The sequence below is a fragment of the Eublepharis macularius genome, chromosome 19, assembly GCF_028583425.1.
Source record: "Eublepharis macularius isolate TG4126 chromosome 19, MPM_Emac_v1.0, whole genome shotgun sequence".
Classification (NCBI taxonomy): domain Eukaryota; kingdom Metazoa; phylum Chordata; class Lepidosauria; order Squamata; family Eublepharidae; genus Eublepharis; species Eublepharis macularius.
In genome coordinates, this window is record NC_072808.1 from 14,540,966 (window position 1) to 14,556,131 (window position 15,166).

General features: G+C 46.3%; 1 protein-coding gene across 1 annotated transcript in view; it reads left to right on the forward strand.

The window, feature by feature from the left end:
* Nucleotides 1-1,884: 1,884 nt before the first annotated feature.
* NDUFB11 (NADH:ubiquinone oxidoreductase subunit B11) overlaps nucleotides 1,885-15,166 on the forward strand; it is a 51,785-nt gene continuing 38,503 nt past the window's right edge. The window contains exon 1 of the mRNA XM_055003603.1: nucleotides 1,885-2,108. Coding sequence (XP_054859578.1) covers nucleotides 1,923-2,108 — 186 coding nt within the window. The 5' untranslated portion in view covers nucleotides 1,885-1,922. The remainder of the gene's footprint in view (nucleotides 2,109-15,166) is intronic.

The following is a 15,166-nucleotide window of genomic DNA, read 5'->3' on the forward strand; positions in this document are numbered from 1 at the left end:
GGTATTGCCGAGCCAACGGTGGATGGAAATATCCTTGATCCTGCTGGTACTAAACTCACACTATGTAATCCGCCTTGAGTCGCAGAGCCAAGCTACAGGTGACGAATTGCGCTTGATTGGCAAATGAACAGACTCACGTGTATTCCTCCCTGTTCATTTGCCATTCACTTGCTCTCCACTTGGAGATCCGCAAGTATAATTCCTCTTGGAGAGCAAGTGAATGGCAAGTGAACAGGGAAGAATACGTGTGAGTCTGTTCACTTGCCAGGCAAGTGTAATTCATCACTTGTAGCTTGGCTCTCAGTGAGATAGGCGTACATACATCGCACTCACTTGATTTAATGCTATGCATTTGGTACATTTCCCACTTTTCCTCCAAGGAGCTCAAGGCAGGCTTTACATCATCTGTTTTATTCTCCCAACAACCCTGAAAAGTTCAAGAGGCTGGGAGAGAGCAACTTAGCCAAAGTCACTTTCCGTGCAATCCTTAAAAAACCTTTCCTAGGAATAAGGTTCTGTTCAGTAGCACCTTAAAAACCAACTAGATGTCCAGGGTATGAGCTTTCGAGAGTCTCTGAAAATCTGGTTAGTTTTTAAGGAATTGTAGAGTGCTCTAAAGTCATAGCTTACTTATGGAGACCCCTGGCGGGGTTTTCATGGCAAGAGACAAACAGAAGTGGCTTGTCATTGCCTACTTCTGCAACTCTGGTCTTTGTTGGAGATCTCCCATCCAATTAACCAAAGACGACCCTGCTTAGCTTCTGAGATCTGAGGAGATCGGGCTCACCAGGGCTATCCTGGTAGGGCTTGTAAGGTATTACTGGATTCGAATCTTGCTCTTCTACTGCAAACATGACTACCCAAACTTTTTCTTAGGAGTAAGCTTCATTAAGACATCATCAGTAGAGTTCTTTGTAGACGAGATTACACTTATCAGCGAAGTCTGTGGCAGAGAGTAAGGATTTGGCCTTGGGTGTTCTTGAACCTAGCCCAGCACTCTAACCGCTACACACACTGCCTCTCATCTTTCCAATAATTTAAGCCTCTCTCACCTGCATCCCTAACCTTGAATAATTAATATATTGAAGCTCAAGCGAATATTCTTTGGTCTAACTTCAGTGAAGGAGTTCAGTACTGTCCTCTATAAAACCCATGCATTTATGTTAAGGGCTGCAAACAAAAGAAAGAGGGAGATATTTTGCAGCCTTAAAACAACAGCAAATCAAAAGAATAATTCGCAATGACCTGCTTATTTATTATTTATTTATGTTATTTATAGTCCACCTTTCTCGCTGAGACTCAAGGCGAATTACACAGTGTGAGACCAGTACAGTCAGTTTCAAGGATATGTCCATAAACAGTGCCATAGGGTAATTAAATACAAGTTTACAAAGACATAGCCTTACAGAAGGATCCAATACAAAGTTGAAAAAATGCTGAAACAGAACATAAGCAGTTCTAGGGCTGACATTAGACAACATGAAGCTCATAGGAGCACATATTTAAGACAATAGATAGTATGTAAGACAACGTAGAGGTGAAGTCTATGGTCCTTAACTCTTTAACGAAGCGTCTGAGAGCCCCTCCCAACAATACAAAAGCTTTTGGGGGGTATAATTCGATTTTGCAGTTTGCAGAAAGGTAGGAGAGTGGGGGCTTAAACAACAATTAATTGCCTGTTAATCAGTGTTTCATTGCAAGGCGCTTATTATGAGCCTTCATTCACTCGAAAAACAATTGCCTTTCCCCCCTTTAAAGAGTAAAAGGATAAATTAAAAGTCGGAGGGCATAAATTCTCCTTCCCTTTAAGGACGCCCGAACCTTTCCTGGCACCTTTAAGAACGGAGGCGCCCGACTGAGCCGCTCTTCCCCTTCAGTCTTGTCCTGTCAAAGGGATCGATTTCCGCTTCCGTTTGTTAACCATGGCGGCTTGGAGGAGTCTGGCGGGCGTGCAAAGGTTGCTGGGGTTACCGGGCCTGGCGGCCCGCGCGGCCTCCTCCGGGGGAGCCGTCAACACCGCCGCCCTCCAGGTGCCCCCGGGCTCGACCCCGGCCCGAGTGGCGCCTGCGCACGAGGAAGACGCCGAAGAGGTCCCTCTTTTTGCTGAGGTGAGAAGGGGCGGCGCAGGTGGGGCCAGCCTGGGTAGGGAATGGGGTTGCCAGCCTCCAGGTAGTGGCTGGAGATCTCCCGTAATTGCAACTAGTCTCCAGGCCACAAAGATCAGTTCACCTGGAGAAAATGGCTACTTTGGGGGGTGGACTCTATGGAATTATGCCATGCCAAGGTCTTTTCCCTTCCCCAACCCCACTTTCTCCAGGTTTCACCCCCCAGATCTCCAGGAATTTCCCAACTTGGAGCTGGCAACCCTAACAGAGAAAGGCCAGGCAAGGGGCAGCTGAAGGGCCCCTGTTGAGAAACTGGCTCCTTTTTATTTCTGGAAGGGAAAAAAGTTGTGCTTTTTAAAATCGGTGGTTAAATTCAAGAAAAACAAGCATCTCTTCTCTGGCAGCCTGTGGTCTTTTTCTGGATGGGTTCTGTGGGACCAAACTGGCAAGACAAATGTTAAGGAACTTCTTTAAAACAAAACCTTGCGAGAGTCAAAACAAATATCAGGAGATTTTTATAACCAATTGTATAGGTATGTCAGAGAACAGGAACTTGGCAGCAAATAGTGTCTTTGAATTCAGTCAAGTAACTAGTTTTTTCCTTGGCACCACGTGGGGGAGACCAGAGTCTCACACTTTGGGTCCAACAAGTGCCAGCATCCCTTGATACAGGCCTCTGTGTGTATTACGTACAGTCAAGTTGCCTCCGACCTATGAAGGAACGACTTCCAAAATGTCCTATTATTAACAGACTTGCTCAGATCCCGCAAACTGGAGGACATGGCTTCTTTGATTGAGTCAAGCCATCTCGTTTTAGGTCTTCCTCTTTTCCTACTGCTTTCCAATTTTCCTAGAATTATTGACTTTTCCGGAGAATCTTGTCTTCTCATGATGTGACCAAAGTACAATAGCCTCAGTTTTGTCATTTTAGCTTCTAGGGAGAATTCCAGCTTGATTTGATCTAGTACCTGCTTATTTGCCTTTTTGGCCATCCATGGTATCTGCAAAACTCTCCTCCAGCACCATATTTCAAATGAATCAATTTTCTTTCCTGTCAGCTTTCTTCATTGTTCAACTTTCACATCTATACATCGTAATGGGGAATACCACAGTTTGGATTATCTTGGTTCCTATTAAAGATGTCAGGGAACTAGAAAAGACATGTCTCTAGAGTACAGTAACAAACTGGAACCTAGGCTTCAGTATTCAACTTAGGAATTTCAGCCCTGCAATAATAACATTATTCCAGTAATAACACCAAAGCAAATTCAATCACTCCTTTCTTCATTCATTTTCACATATACCATGTTTCCAGTGGCTGTATTCATGGTGATAAAAGCACATAAAATTGTATCAGGCTCCCCAGCACCAGCCTCTTCCTCTACAGTTCAGCTCCAGACCTTGACTCCAGTTTGCTAGGCTAAACCAACTGGCTTATGGTAAGGCCAGCGATCCCCATTGTGGTGCCTATGAGTGCAATGAGCCCACCACTGTGTTTTCTGTTACTTGCGTTCTTTCCCCCCAGAATATATTTTCCTGTAAGGAAAAGGCTAGTGTGGGCTTTGATCCATCTCTTATAGCAGATGTTTCAGAAAAACCAGGGTGCATCACCTTTCTATCTTCAGAGAGCACCCGTAGCAAAATAGCTGTTTTCCTCACAGGAGGATGCCAGGCTTGGAACTTCCCAATATTTGGCTATTGGATCCAGCCCCCATGGCAACTGTTTGGTGGGAGATGGCCACTTGCTGTTCTTTGTAACTGCCTACAGCCTCAACAAAGTTGGGGGGGGGTCGCTATACTGGGCTGCAAGCAGGCCTCTTGTTTGCCTGCTTAATACCACATGAATACCATATCTGTCAAAGATCGGAGTGTCCTCTCAGAGCTGCTGCTGAAATTCTTTCACATCTGCCATTAACAGAATAGGCTGTCTCAACATATGCGGTATGTCTTGACTCCCATCCTCAAGATTATGCCTGTGTATTGGCTCAGAAAGGGAGAAACAAATCTTTGCTATCTGGACCTCCTTTGATTCCAGTAAGTATAAGAACAATAGCAAAGAGGCCAGTAGCACCTTTAAGACTAACCAACTTTATTGTAGCATAAGCTTTCGAGAGCCACAGCTCTCTTCATCAGATGCATCTGGCAAGCTTATGCTGCTATAAAGTTGGTTAGTCTTAAGGTGCTACTGGCCTCTTTGCTATTTTGCTACTGCAGACTAACATGGCTAACTCCTCTAGATCAATGAGTATAAGGTGGTGGCTGTAGCTAAAGTATTCTTTACCATCTCAAAGTACATCTTCAGGCTCCTTTGTAGTATATTGTTATGGCTCATTACATACTTAATGATTTATTGATGTATGAAGTGGAAAACATTCAATGTTTTTGTGTTTATTTTTGTATTTTTTCAACTTTTTACACAAATTAGTAAGTTGAGCGTTGCAGCTAACTACAGAAATGTACTGTGTAATTTGAGATAAAACCCAGATCTTTACATTAAGTTACTTTTGGGTTCGAGGCTTCTGGGCCTTTGCAGATAGATTGCTCTCTGGAAGCTTTTGTTCAAACAAAAAGGTAAGCAGGAATGGGTTATTAGGCACAGTGGGCTGATCGATACTCGGCTAACGGTGGCCGAGAGTAACAGTGCAATCCTAAACAGTCACACCCTTCTAAGAAGGCTTAGAAGGGTGTGACTCTGCGTAGGATCACACTGTAAATCTAGCCTAGGAGTGCTGCAGAGTGGACAGCTTTATAAATATGAGCTCAGACATTTTAGTCTGCCCCGTTCAGGACCGCTGCAGGAAGGTTTTATGCATGACCACATAACATTAATGGGAAGGATTCCCATCCAAATGGATGGGCAACCTCATAGATTGGGGCTGGGGCGGGGGCTGGATGCTAGAAACTACAAGCTGTGTTATATCCAGCTGCCGTTCCTGCGCCTGAAAATGGAAGCAGACTCTCCATTTTTCACTCTCGAAAGTCACAAGCCCATTGCGTGTTTCAGATGCTGGCGTCTGCAAAGTAGTTTAATGGCAGAGTAATACATTTTAGTTTAGTCTTCCTGCCCCAAAGAGTTTGTTAAGAGGGGGATATCATTGAACTGGAGTAGTTTTCCTAAAGAGGTAGAGTTTCCTGAAAAGTAAGGATGCCAAGTGGTGATTTTTGGCAGCCCAGCTTTTCTTTCTGGGCAGCTTATTTTCTGGAACGCTCTCTATCTCTTTCCTGCTTTGGCTAACCTTTTTGCACTTCGGAATTTTTGCCAGTCCCTAAACTGCCTAATGATCCCTTCTGAACATCTCTAATGGTCACACCTCTATCAAGAATTTTGTGTAATTGCTTTTAGCAAACTTGGGGTGAGGATCTTTTAGGAACTGTTCACAAGGTGAAATCAGGAGTGGCTTTAGGCTTGCATGCTCCACTCCCTGCTCTTGGGGCCGGGGGGAAGGAATATATAATCTCAAGACCTACTTCCATTCTTACTCCAGGGACTGTCTCAGGGTACAGGAACAGCTGCAGAAGCCCCCGAAGTTCTGCCTCTTTCCAACTCCTTATCTTGCCATTCCCAAAATCCTATAGTACACTTTTACTTGCTACCCCCTCAAATATGAAGGAAGGGTCTAGCTATCAGCCACAAACCACGAGGATGTCTGCCTCTCATCATATTGCTGCCATGAAAGCTACCCAACTGAAGTTCCCTGGATCTGTGCTATGTTGACTATGCTTATTTTGTACAGGCACATGGGCCATTCTGAAAAATCTCCACACTTTATTTGGCTTGCCAAAAAGAAAAAACTCTAGTTCTTCAGATTGTAAAGATAGGCTTGTATGATCAATACCAAAGGAAGCCTGCAAAAGCCATTAAGAATTGGGGCAGGTGTGGCAGCAGAACAGAGTTTCTAGTAGTCAGTGGCATGGAGTTTCCATGCTCTGGTACACAAACTGACCTTGGACACTCCAAAATTCATTCAGGGGTCTTGTGTCATTTTCGTTGTAGTCAGATTCTATCTCGATTTGGTTCTACAACAACCAGATAGAAAGTAAGGTTAAAGCATTTCAGGCATTTTAGTTGAGGAAAAGAGGTTTACAAAATTATGCACAGTATGTAGAAGGTCGCTTTAAAAGGGGAGGGGGGTAGACAGATTCATGGAGAGTAGGCCCATCAATAGCTATTAGCCGTAGTGAGTGAAATGAAGTCCTGCCCTCAAGTCATAGGTGCCTTATGGTGCCCCCTGGTGGGGCTCTCAAGGCATTGCCTGCCTCTGCAACCCTGGTCTTCGTTGGAGGTCTCCCATCCAATTACTAATCAAGGCTGACCTTGCTTAGCTTTTGAGCTCTGACAAGATCAGGCTGTCCTGGGCTATGCAGGTCAGGGAGCCATAGTGAGTAAGAAACAAACCTCTGAAACCCTTTATTGGAAGGCAAAATCAAGGGAGGGCCTTGTCCTCTGTTCTCTGTTTGTTAGCCCTCCAGGTATTTGTTTGGCTGCTGTGTGAAATGCGATGCTGGACTAGATGGACAAGCAGCCTAATCCAGCGGGGCTCCTCTAAGTTCTTCAGCAGACAGACTTTTCTTCCTCTTCCATAATACTCAAGAGCACCCTATGAAACTGGTTGGCTGAAGATTCAAGATAAACCAGAGGGAATAGTTGAGTGGTAGAACTCCCACAAAGCTCAGGTAGATTTAAATGGGGTTTAGACAAACTTTTGAAAGATAGATCAACCACTGGCTTTTAGCCATAGGAGCTACCTGAGACCTCTGGGGCACTTTTGCATGTCAGCCGGAAAGGGCTGGTGGCCACGGGTTCTGTGTATGGGCTTCCTTGTGCCCTCTGGCTCACCATGTTCGAAGCAGAATGCTGGCTTAGGTGGACTGCTGTCTGTTTATCTATTTATTTATTGCATTTATATCCCACCCTCCCCGCAAGCGGGCTCAGGGCGGGTCACAACATTATATTAACAGCAATTACAATGATACATAAATACCATAAAATACTATAAAAAAGAACTTAAAACCATATAAAACAGTAAAACAATAAAACAGTCCCAGAAGGACCTCTAAAATGTGGCAGGGTGGTAACTTGGGTTCATATCACCGCGAGTAGGCTCAACAGATCTCAGTTAGGCTTTAGGCAAGGGACCAGCTGGATAGTTCACCAGCTCCTCAACCACTATCATAGGAACATCTCCAGTTTTGCAAGCCTGGCGGTACTGTAATAAGCTGGGAACACATTCCACGAGGCCAGAGCCTTCAAGCCAGGTGAATATCCTTGGGGCCAGGGACCACCAGCAAATGTTGGCTTGCAGAGCGTAACACCCTCCAGGCAACATACAGGGAGAGACAGTCCCATAGATATGCAGGTCCCGGTCCGCTAAGAGCCTGGACTGTTAACACCAACACCTTGAACTTGACTCGGAATTCAACTGGAAGCCAGTGCAGCTGGCGCAACACAGGTTGTACGCGTGTCCGAAACCCAGTTCCTGTAAGGACGTGAGCTACCGCATTCTGGACCAGTTGCTGTTTCCTGGTCAGTTTCAAGGGTAGCCCTGCATAGAGTGAGTTACAGTAGTCCAATCTGGAGGTGACAGTTGCATGGATCACTGTAATTAGCTCACGGGCAGAGAGGTACGGACAGCTGCCATTTGCTGCCTGATCTGCTGGAGATAGAAAAACACAACCAGCCAGCCCTGGGCCTCCATTGATAAGGAGGCAGGCATCCAGAGTCAGTCGCACTTAAGAGAGCTCTTCCTGTCTTGTCTTTTCTCTGCAGTGTTTTCTGGCATGTGCTTAGTTCTTTCTGACCCCTCTAATGCAGAGTAATCGTATGGGAGTACCATAAAGAGTTTCTGATCCTCCATTGCCTCTTCGTGCAGAAGGATTTCCAGAACTCTGTTATGATTTTCACCTTGCGGCTTTTGCCAACAGTCTCAGAAGGCTCACCTGAGTTCTTGGTGGTTTCAGCCTTTGCGCTGTGGCTGCTTCAGTCTGGCCACTTGGTGATGCTGTGGGTCCACGTTTGCGTAATAACAGCTGGCTTTCCTCTGTATATGTGGTCTGCCTTGGCCCTGGCCTCTCTGTAGCTGTCCTGCCTCAGGGAAATGTTAAATATCGGGGCAACAGAGCTGGTGCTATTCACATTTACCATGAACTTCATCGCAGGGTTCAATTCAATGCCACTTTGTCGTCTGGCTAAGTGAGGCCAAGGCTATTAAGACACTCTAATGCCTGTTGTGTCTGGTAGGACAGCTGCCATTTGCTGCTGAGAGCAATCAAAGCCACCTTGGTTTATTGGGAGGAGAGGTCTGAAAGGCAGAGAAGGGGTTGCCTTCATTTGTTTTCCCTGTGGCCGTTTCTGCCTTGTTCACACGCATACAGCATCCTCTCCCATTCAGTTCTGTTGGGATCTAATTATTCCTAATTTTATTTCCTGGTGTGGCATGTGATGCTGAGCAGCGTCTTGTGGGCTCTTACTCCTTTGTAGGGAATAAGGGCCAAGTTGCTGCATCTGAAAATTCAGCTTGCTTGCTTTCTCTGGTCTCAAGCAAAATAACTTTAAATAGGATCGAAATCGCAGGAGTTCATAGCCCCTCTCTATACTGCCTTGGTCAGGCCACACCTGGAGTATTGTGTGCAGTTCTGGAGGCCTCACTTCAAAAAGGATGTGGACAAAATCGAGAGGGTGCAGAGGAGAGCGAGGAGAATGATCAGGGGTCTGGAGACTGAGCCCTACGAGGAAAGGCTGAGGGCCTTGGGAATGTTTAGTTTGGAGAAGAGGAGGTTGAGGGGGGACATGATTGCTCTCTTTAAATATTTGAAAGGCTGTCATTTGGAGGAGGGCAGGGAGCTGTTCCAGTTGGCAGCAGAGGGCAGGACATGAAGCAATGGGCTTAAACTGCATGCACAAAGGTACCGGCTGGATATTAGGAAGAACTTTTTCACAGTCAGAGTAGTTCAAAAGTGGAATCAGCTGCCTAGGGAGGTGGTGAGCTCCCCTTCACTGGCAGTTTTCAAGAAGAGGCTGGATGAATACTTGTCAGAGATGCTTTAGGCTGATCCTGCACTGGGCAGGGGGTTGGACTAGATGGTCTGCAGGGCCCCTTACAACTCTATGCTTCTATGAGGATCTGTATTTTTTTGGCTTGAGTGAGGGCTGGCAACAGTGACCCTGCCTACTCAAGCATAGGACTCCCTGGCCCCATTTTGTAAAAAATTTATTTATTTGAAATTTAGCTGCCTTTCTGCTTGCAGGAACTCAGTGGCTTACAAAATAAATTAATAATAATAAAACAAAACACAGTTTACAAACACTGAAGAAGTGTTTGTGGCTCACGAAAGCTTGTACTGTACCACACATTTTGTTAGTCTTATAGGTGCTACTGGACACTTGCTCTTTTCTGTTGCTACAGACAGACTAACGCGGCTATCCAGCTTGATCTATTTACAAACCCAGTTTACGACTGCCAAGGAACACAGACACACAGTTAATTAAAAGCAGTCCTAAATAAAAATATCTTCACCTGCTTGCAGAAGATCAGCTGTGAGGGGGCTAGGCCCCCCTCCCTGGGGATATTGTTCTGTAGTTGTGGGACTGCCACTGAAAAAGCTCTCTCTCTCTTGTAGATCAAGTGAGCTTCTTTAGCTGATGGAACAGTCCGGAGGGCCTCTCCCTGTGACCTTAAATCCTGGGCAGGAACATAGGGGAGAAGATGGTCCTTCAAATAACCCCAGTTCCAAGCCATATAGGGCTTTAAAGGACAAAGCCAAACCCTTGAATCATGCTTTGGAGCTATTAGTAGCGAGTGTAATTGCTGTAATATAGGGGTCACATGCTCCTGATAGCTGGCCCCACCCAGCAGTCTAGCTGCACTAGCTGCAGCTTCCAAATGCTCTTCAAGGGTAGCCCCAAGTAGAGTGCATTGCAGTAGTCCAGTCTGGATGTAACTAAGGCATGGATCACTGTGTCTAGATCTGCCCAGACAGGAACAGGCACAGCTGACTCACCAACTGAAGCTGAGCAAAAGCACTTCCAGCCACCGCAGCTACCTGGTTTTCTAAGGCAACTTTTCAAAGACAGGAGAGATCTCAACTTCCTGCTAAACCAAAGATCCCCTGTCTCGTCAGGACTCAATTTGGGCTTGTGTGCCCTCATCCCGCCCATTACTGACTCCAAGCGCCAAAACATCCACAGCGTCCTTGGAATTAGGTGGAAAGGTAGAGCTGGGTATCATCGGCATATTGATAACACTATAGCCCAAGCTTCCCGAAGACCTCTTCCAGTGGCTTTGTATAGATGTTAAATAGCATGAGGGATAAGACTAAACCTTGCAGAACCCCACAGCCAGTGGCCAAGAGGCAGAGCAGGAAGCCTCCAGTACCACCTTCTGAGAGTAATCTTCCAGATAGGACTTGAACCGTCATAACACAATGCCCTTAGGGTCCATGCTGAGAGGTGGCTCAACAGGGTACTATGGCCAATAGTATCCAAGGCTGCTGAGACGTTCAGCAGGGCCAGCCGGGCCACCTTCCCCCTGTCTTACCTCTCCAAGGATCTCGTCTACTTCCTCAGACTCCACAAGCGTAATAAAATCTGTATAAATCAGACAAGCAGATGCCAAATGTACATCGCCTGAACATGCATCCACTCCTGCTGTTCTGGAAGGCAAATATAAGAAGATAGCTTAAGAAAAATGTTTATGCCCATGCGGAGATGAGATTGCATGTCTTCTTTGATTATAAAACATACGAACCATATTAGGAAAATGGGTATTAATCCTATAATCGATAGTCTGCCGGGGAGAGAGAGAAGGGACTAGCTTATAATAATGTTAGCTGATAGGAATAGGGAAATGACAGAGTGGCAAAATATGGCTGGGTGGTCTTTAATAGGAGGACATCCTGGCTATATATGGCAAACTCTAGAAAAGTATTGATAATAGTACGGTACAATTTTATTGACTGGATATTTTAAAGTACATATTGTTGATTGAATAATTATGTTTTTAGAATCGAGTAATTACGCTTTTAAGATTGATTTATTGAGGACATTTTAAATGTAGGTAATCGCTGAAATATGTAGCTCGTTTCATGTTTGTTTTTTCATACATCTTGTGCCTTGCTGATGTCCAATCAATTGTAAATTTTGAATTGGTATTGAAAACGTGATGGTCGCTGGCTAATAGTAAAAGGAAGATAGTTTGGCAGCAGGGTGGACGGTACACCAGCAGAATCTCTTTCCTGTTCTGATCATCCATCTTCAGGAACACACGCTCAAACCCAGGAGAGTGTCGGATAAGGGAGCTTGAAAGATGAATAGAATCACCATAGACTATTGCAACCCCATCTCCCTGTGTCTCTGGCCTAGCATGCTGCTGTACACAGAAACGTGGAGAGCACAGCCATCCATACATTATCCCAGTGGCCATTCTAGAGTTCCTCTGCATAAGCCAATATGTGAGCAAATGGCAGAGAATTGCTCACGTGCATCACTAGAGGCTTTGGGCACGCTCTCTTCCTGCGTTATGGCGGAGCATAAATGTCCTTTGCTTGTCGCTTGTCGAGTGTCGCTGAAAGATGGAAAGTTCTGCCAGGGTTTCTGCTGCCATAAGAACACTTTGCCCACGCCTCGGCTTGAACAGAGGGGCTACTTGTCATTTGGACCTGTGCTTGGGGCCTTGTGGATAGTCCTTGGCTGCCAGTAGCCCATCACTTCACAACATGCCTGAAATATTCATATTTGTCCCTTTAATCAGCATTGGCGTCTTTGAAGTGCGCTGTTTCATATGGCTGTTGACTCTACCATTGGTAACGATCTCATTCTAGCTACTGGCATAAGCCAGAAGGGACGCGCTTTAGTAGATTTCAGGGCTGGCCTTCTCCATACGTTGATGTGAAGCAGTGCGCTTCAGGCGCACAATTATCCTGCCTCTAGCATTCATCTCTCTGCGTCGTTAATAAAAATAAGGCCTAGAGCAGGGGAAAGACTAGTGTGTTAGAAGGATCATTCTGACTTCGGCTGTGATAAATGTTTGAGGATGGCAAAATGGATATTGCAGTCCGTGATGAAGTGCTAGTGCGAACGCCGGCCAAGCGTAGTGCAGTTTCTCCCTCCAGAATCAGGCAAGGTAGCGTCTTGTTTTTAAAATTAGCCGTTTACTTTCATTACAGCACAGGAAGCCCTGCTACATGGCAAAGTGAAGAAGAGGCTGCCTCAGGTTTTCTGCCTCAAGTCCCAAGGAGGCTTGGGAAGTTGAGCCGGGAGTCTTCTTGTTTGGGAAATCCACCCCATCGTCTTTCTAGTTCACCCTTCCCTGGAAATTAAGCGTGGTCGATTTCAGTTTCCCGTTTCTGTTTGCCGTCTTTCTTTAAAAACATCCTTGCTCGTTGACAGGAGCCTGTATTTAGCGCTGCCAATTTCATTAGAGTTAAAAGTATCTGAAGATGGAGCTCAGTTGACTCCATGGAGAGGAAGAGAGTTAATTCGGTGTGGAAATCTCACTGCTCTGTTTTGTTACTGGTGTGGATGTGTTCCCTGTATTTCACAGTCACAGTATACACAGCAGTGAGGAGGGGGCAGTACTGCAGCCCTACTAAAGAGCCCACTCCACAGTTCCTCCCTTTACCAACATGAACTGTCTGGATACTGATCGAGATGGTTAGCCGCATTCATCGGTCTGTAGCAGTAGAAAAGAGCAAGAGTCCAGCAGCAAGACTTAACAAAATTAATGGCAGGGTGTGAGCTTTTGTGAGTCACAGCTCACTTCTTCAGATACTGTGACTCACAAAAGCTCATAGCCTACCACAATTTTTTGTTAGTCTTATAGGTGCTGCTGGACTCCTGCTCTTTTCTACTGTCTGGAGAGAGTGGTGTTTATTTTTATTTATTTATTTTATTTATGTAATTTATTGTCCGCCTTTCTCACTGAGACTCAAGGCGGATTACACGGTGTGAGATTAGTATAGTCAGTATCAAGGACATTTCCTTGAACAATGCCCTAGGGTAAATAAACACAAGTTTACAGAGACATAGCATTAGCAAGGATCCAATACAGAGTTGAAGAAATGCTGAAACAGAACATAAGCAATTCTAGGGCTGACATTAGACAGCATGAAGCACAGGCAGCTCATAGGAGCACATATTTAAAACAGCAGATGATGCAACATAGTGGTGAAATCTACGGTCCCTAACTCCTTAGTGAAGCATTTGAGATCCCCCCTCCCTACAATACAAAAGCCATTTTGAATAATTCTGTTTTGCATCGCTTGCGGAAAGCCAGGAGTGGGGGGCTCTCCTGACCTCCTCAGGCATTTCACGGGGTAGGGGCCACCACAGCGAAAGCCCATGTACGAGCTGCTGTTGATTTTTCCCGTGTGCAGGGTGGCACCTGCAGGAGACCCTGTTCAGAGGAGCGAAGTTGCCATAGAGGAACATAGTGAGGGAGGCAGTCCCGTAGAAATGCTGGACCAAGGCCGTAATGTGATAACCAGAACCTTGAACAGAGCACGGCAACTGATAGGTAGCCAGTGGAGTGACTGCAGAATGAGGTTGGGAGACAGAAAGGGAATAAAGCTAAATTCCTTCTCTAGCTTTCAAAGATGAAATGCAGGCATCTTTTGACTTTGATTAGCCCTCCTTAATGTTGTTGTTTTTTTAACTCATAGCCCTCTGAACTCCCTTTGCTTTCAAGGGGACCGGTGCTCAGAAGAGCCACAGACGTCATGTCAGAGAGCAACACGTTGCTTCTGAACCGCTGAGCGTCCCTGTTCCGGAGAAGTGAAGGCGACCCTGTAGACAGCACAATATGGCACAAGTGGGCCTTGTGAAAAATGAAGGAATAAATAGACCCTTTCGTTTGCAAAGCAAGGAAGATTGTGTGGATATCTTGCCTTTCTAAGGAAGAGAAGACAGTGGATTGAAAGGGGAGTGGCAGTAGATTCATAAAGAGGGCTTGGCACCCATAGCAGTCTCCCCCCTACCAGGCTTCAAGGCGAATTGAACTATGTGTGTGGTCCTGTCTCAGCCTCATCACCTGTAAGCCCACCTCTCTTCCCGTCCTTCATCCTTTGAGTGCAGCTCGAGCTGCGTCTGCTGATGCCGCTGGTCCCGTTTCCTTTTTTGGAACCCAATTCCGAATCCCCGCACAGCACTTTGTAGGCCAGAGGGAATGTAGCACAGTGCAGACACCGGGTGCTTCAAGGGACAGCAGGTAGCTTTGTGTTAGCTGGAGCAGGCAGCTCCTTTTCATTGAGCTTGACAGCGGATGACTTCCCAAGGCATTGTAGGGGCGCCGCAGTGTTCTGCTTGGCAAGACCGCCACCCCCCGCCTCCGCACGATAACAACTGTGGCCTGAGACTCTGTGCCAGATGAAGCAAATCCTGGCCTCTGGTGGTGTGGAGCAGCTGTGGTTTTGCAATGTATAAGGACTTCAATTTCTGGCTTTGGCAGATCTGCGTGCGCCCTAGCAGGTTGGGCTTCGAGCCAGCAGAAGTGCTGGACGGACGGCAGGGATATTGGCCCTACAAGGTACTGAATGAACAGCTTGTCCAGTGCTCCCTCCACAAGTGGCCTTGCTGGTTGCCCAGCTCTCTGCTGCAGCTGTGCTTTAGCCTTGTCCTGGCTCCCCTTGTTCTGTGGCAGGGTAGAAAAGAGCTGGGCGAGGGATGGTCTTTGTACCCAAACTGCTCATCGATTGGTCTTCTTTCCTACTGCTCTTGCATACTGCAGTGGGGGTTGAGCGGGAGATGGTCCAATGAACGATGTTGATCTTTCTGTCTGTCCGGATAGCACCCAAGATCACCACAGCTGGGTTAGGTGGGAGAGGAGCCTGCCCACCTGGGTGCTGGATCACCTGAGAGATGACAGAGAAGGGTGCATTCTGCAGTTGCCGTGGCATGCTTGATTCTTTTCAGCTGACAAAATGGCGGTCTTGCTGTAGGACGGCCGCTGGTGGCCCCTTTTGTTTCTGCAGCTTATGGTAGAATCCCCTTGGGTGGGCACCACTTCAAATGCAATTGGATGCCGCCTCATATTAAGAAATCCCTGCGTGTACTTCGTGAGCACTTCGTG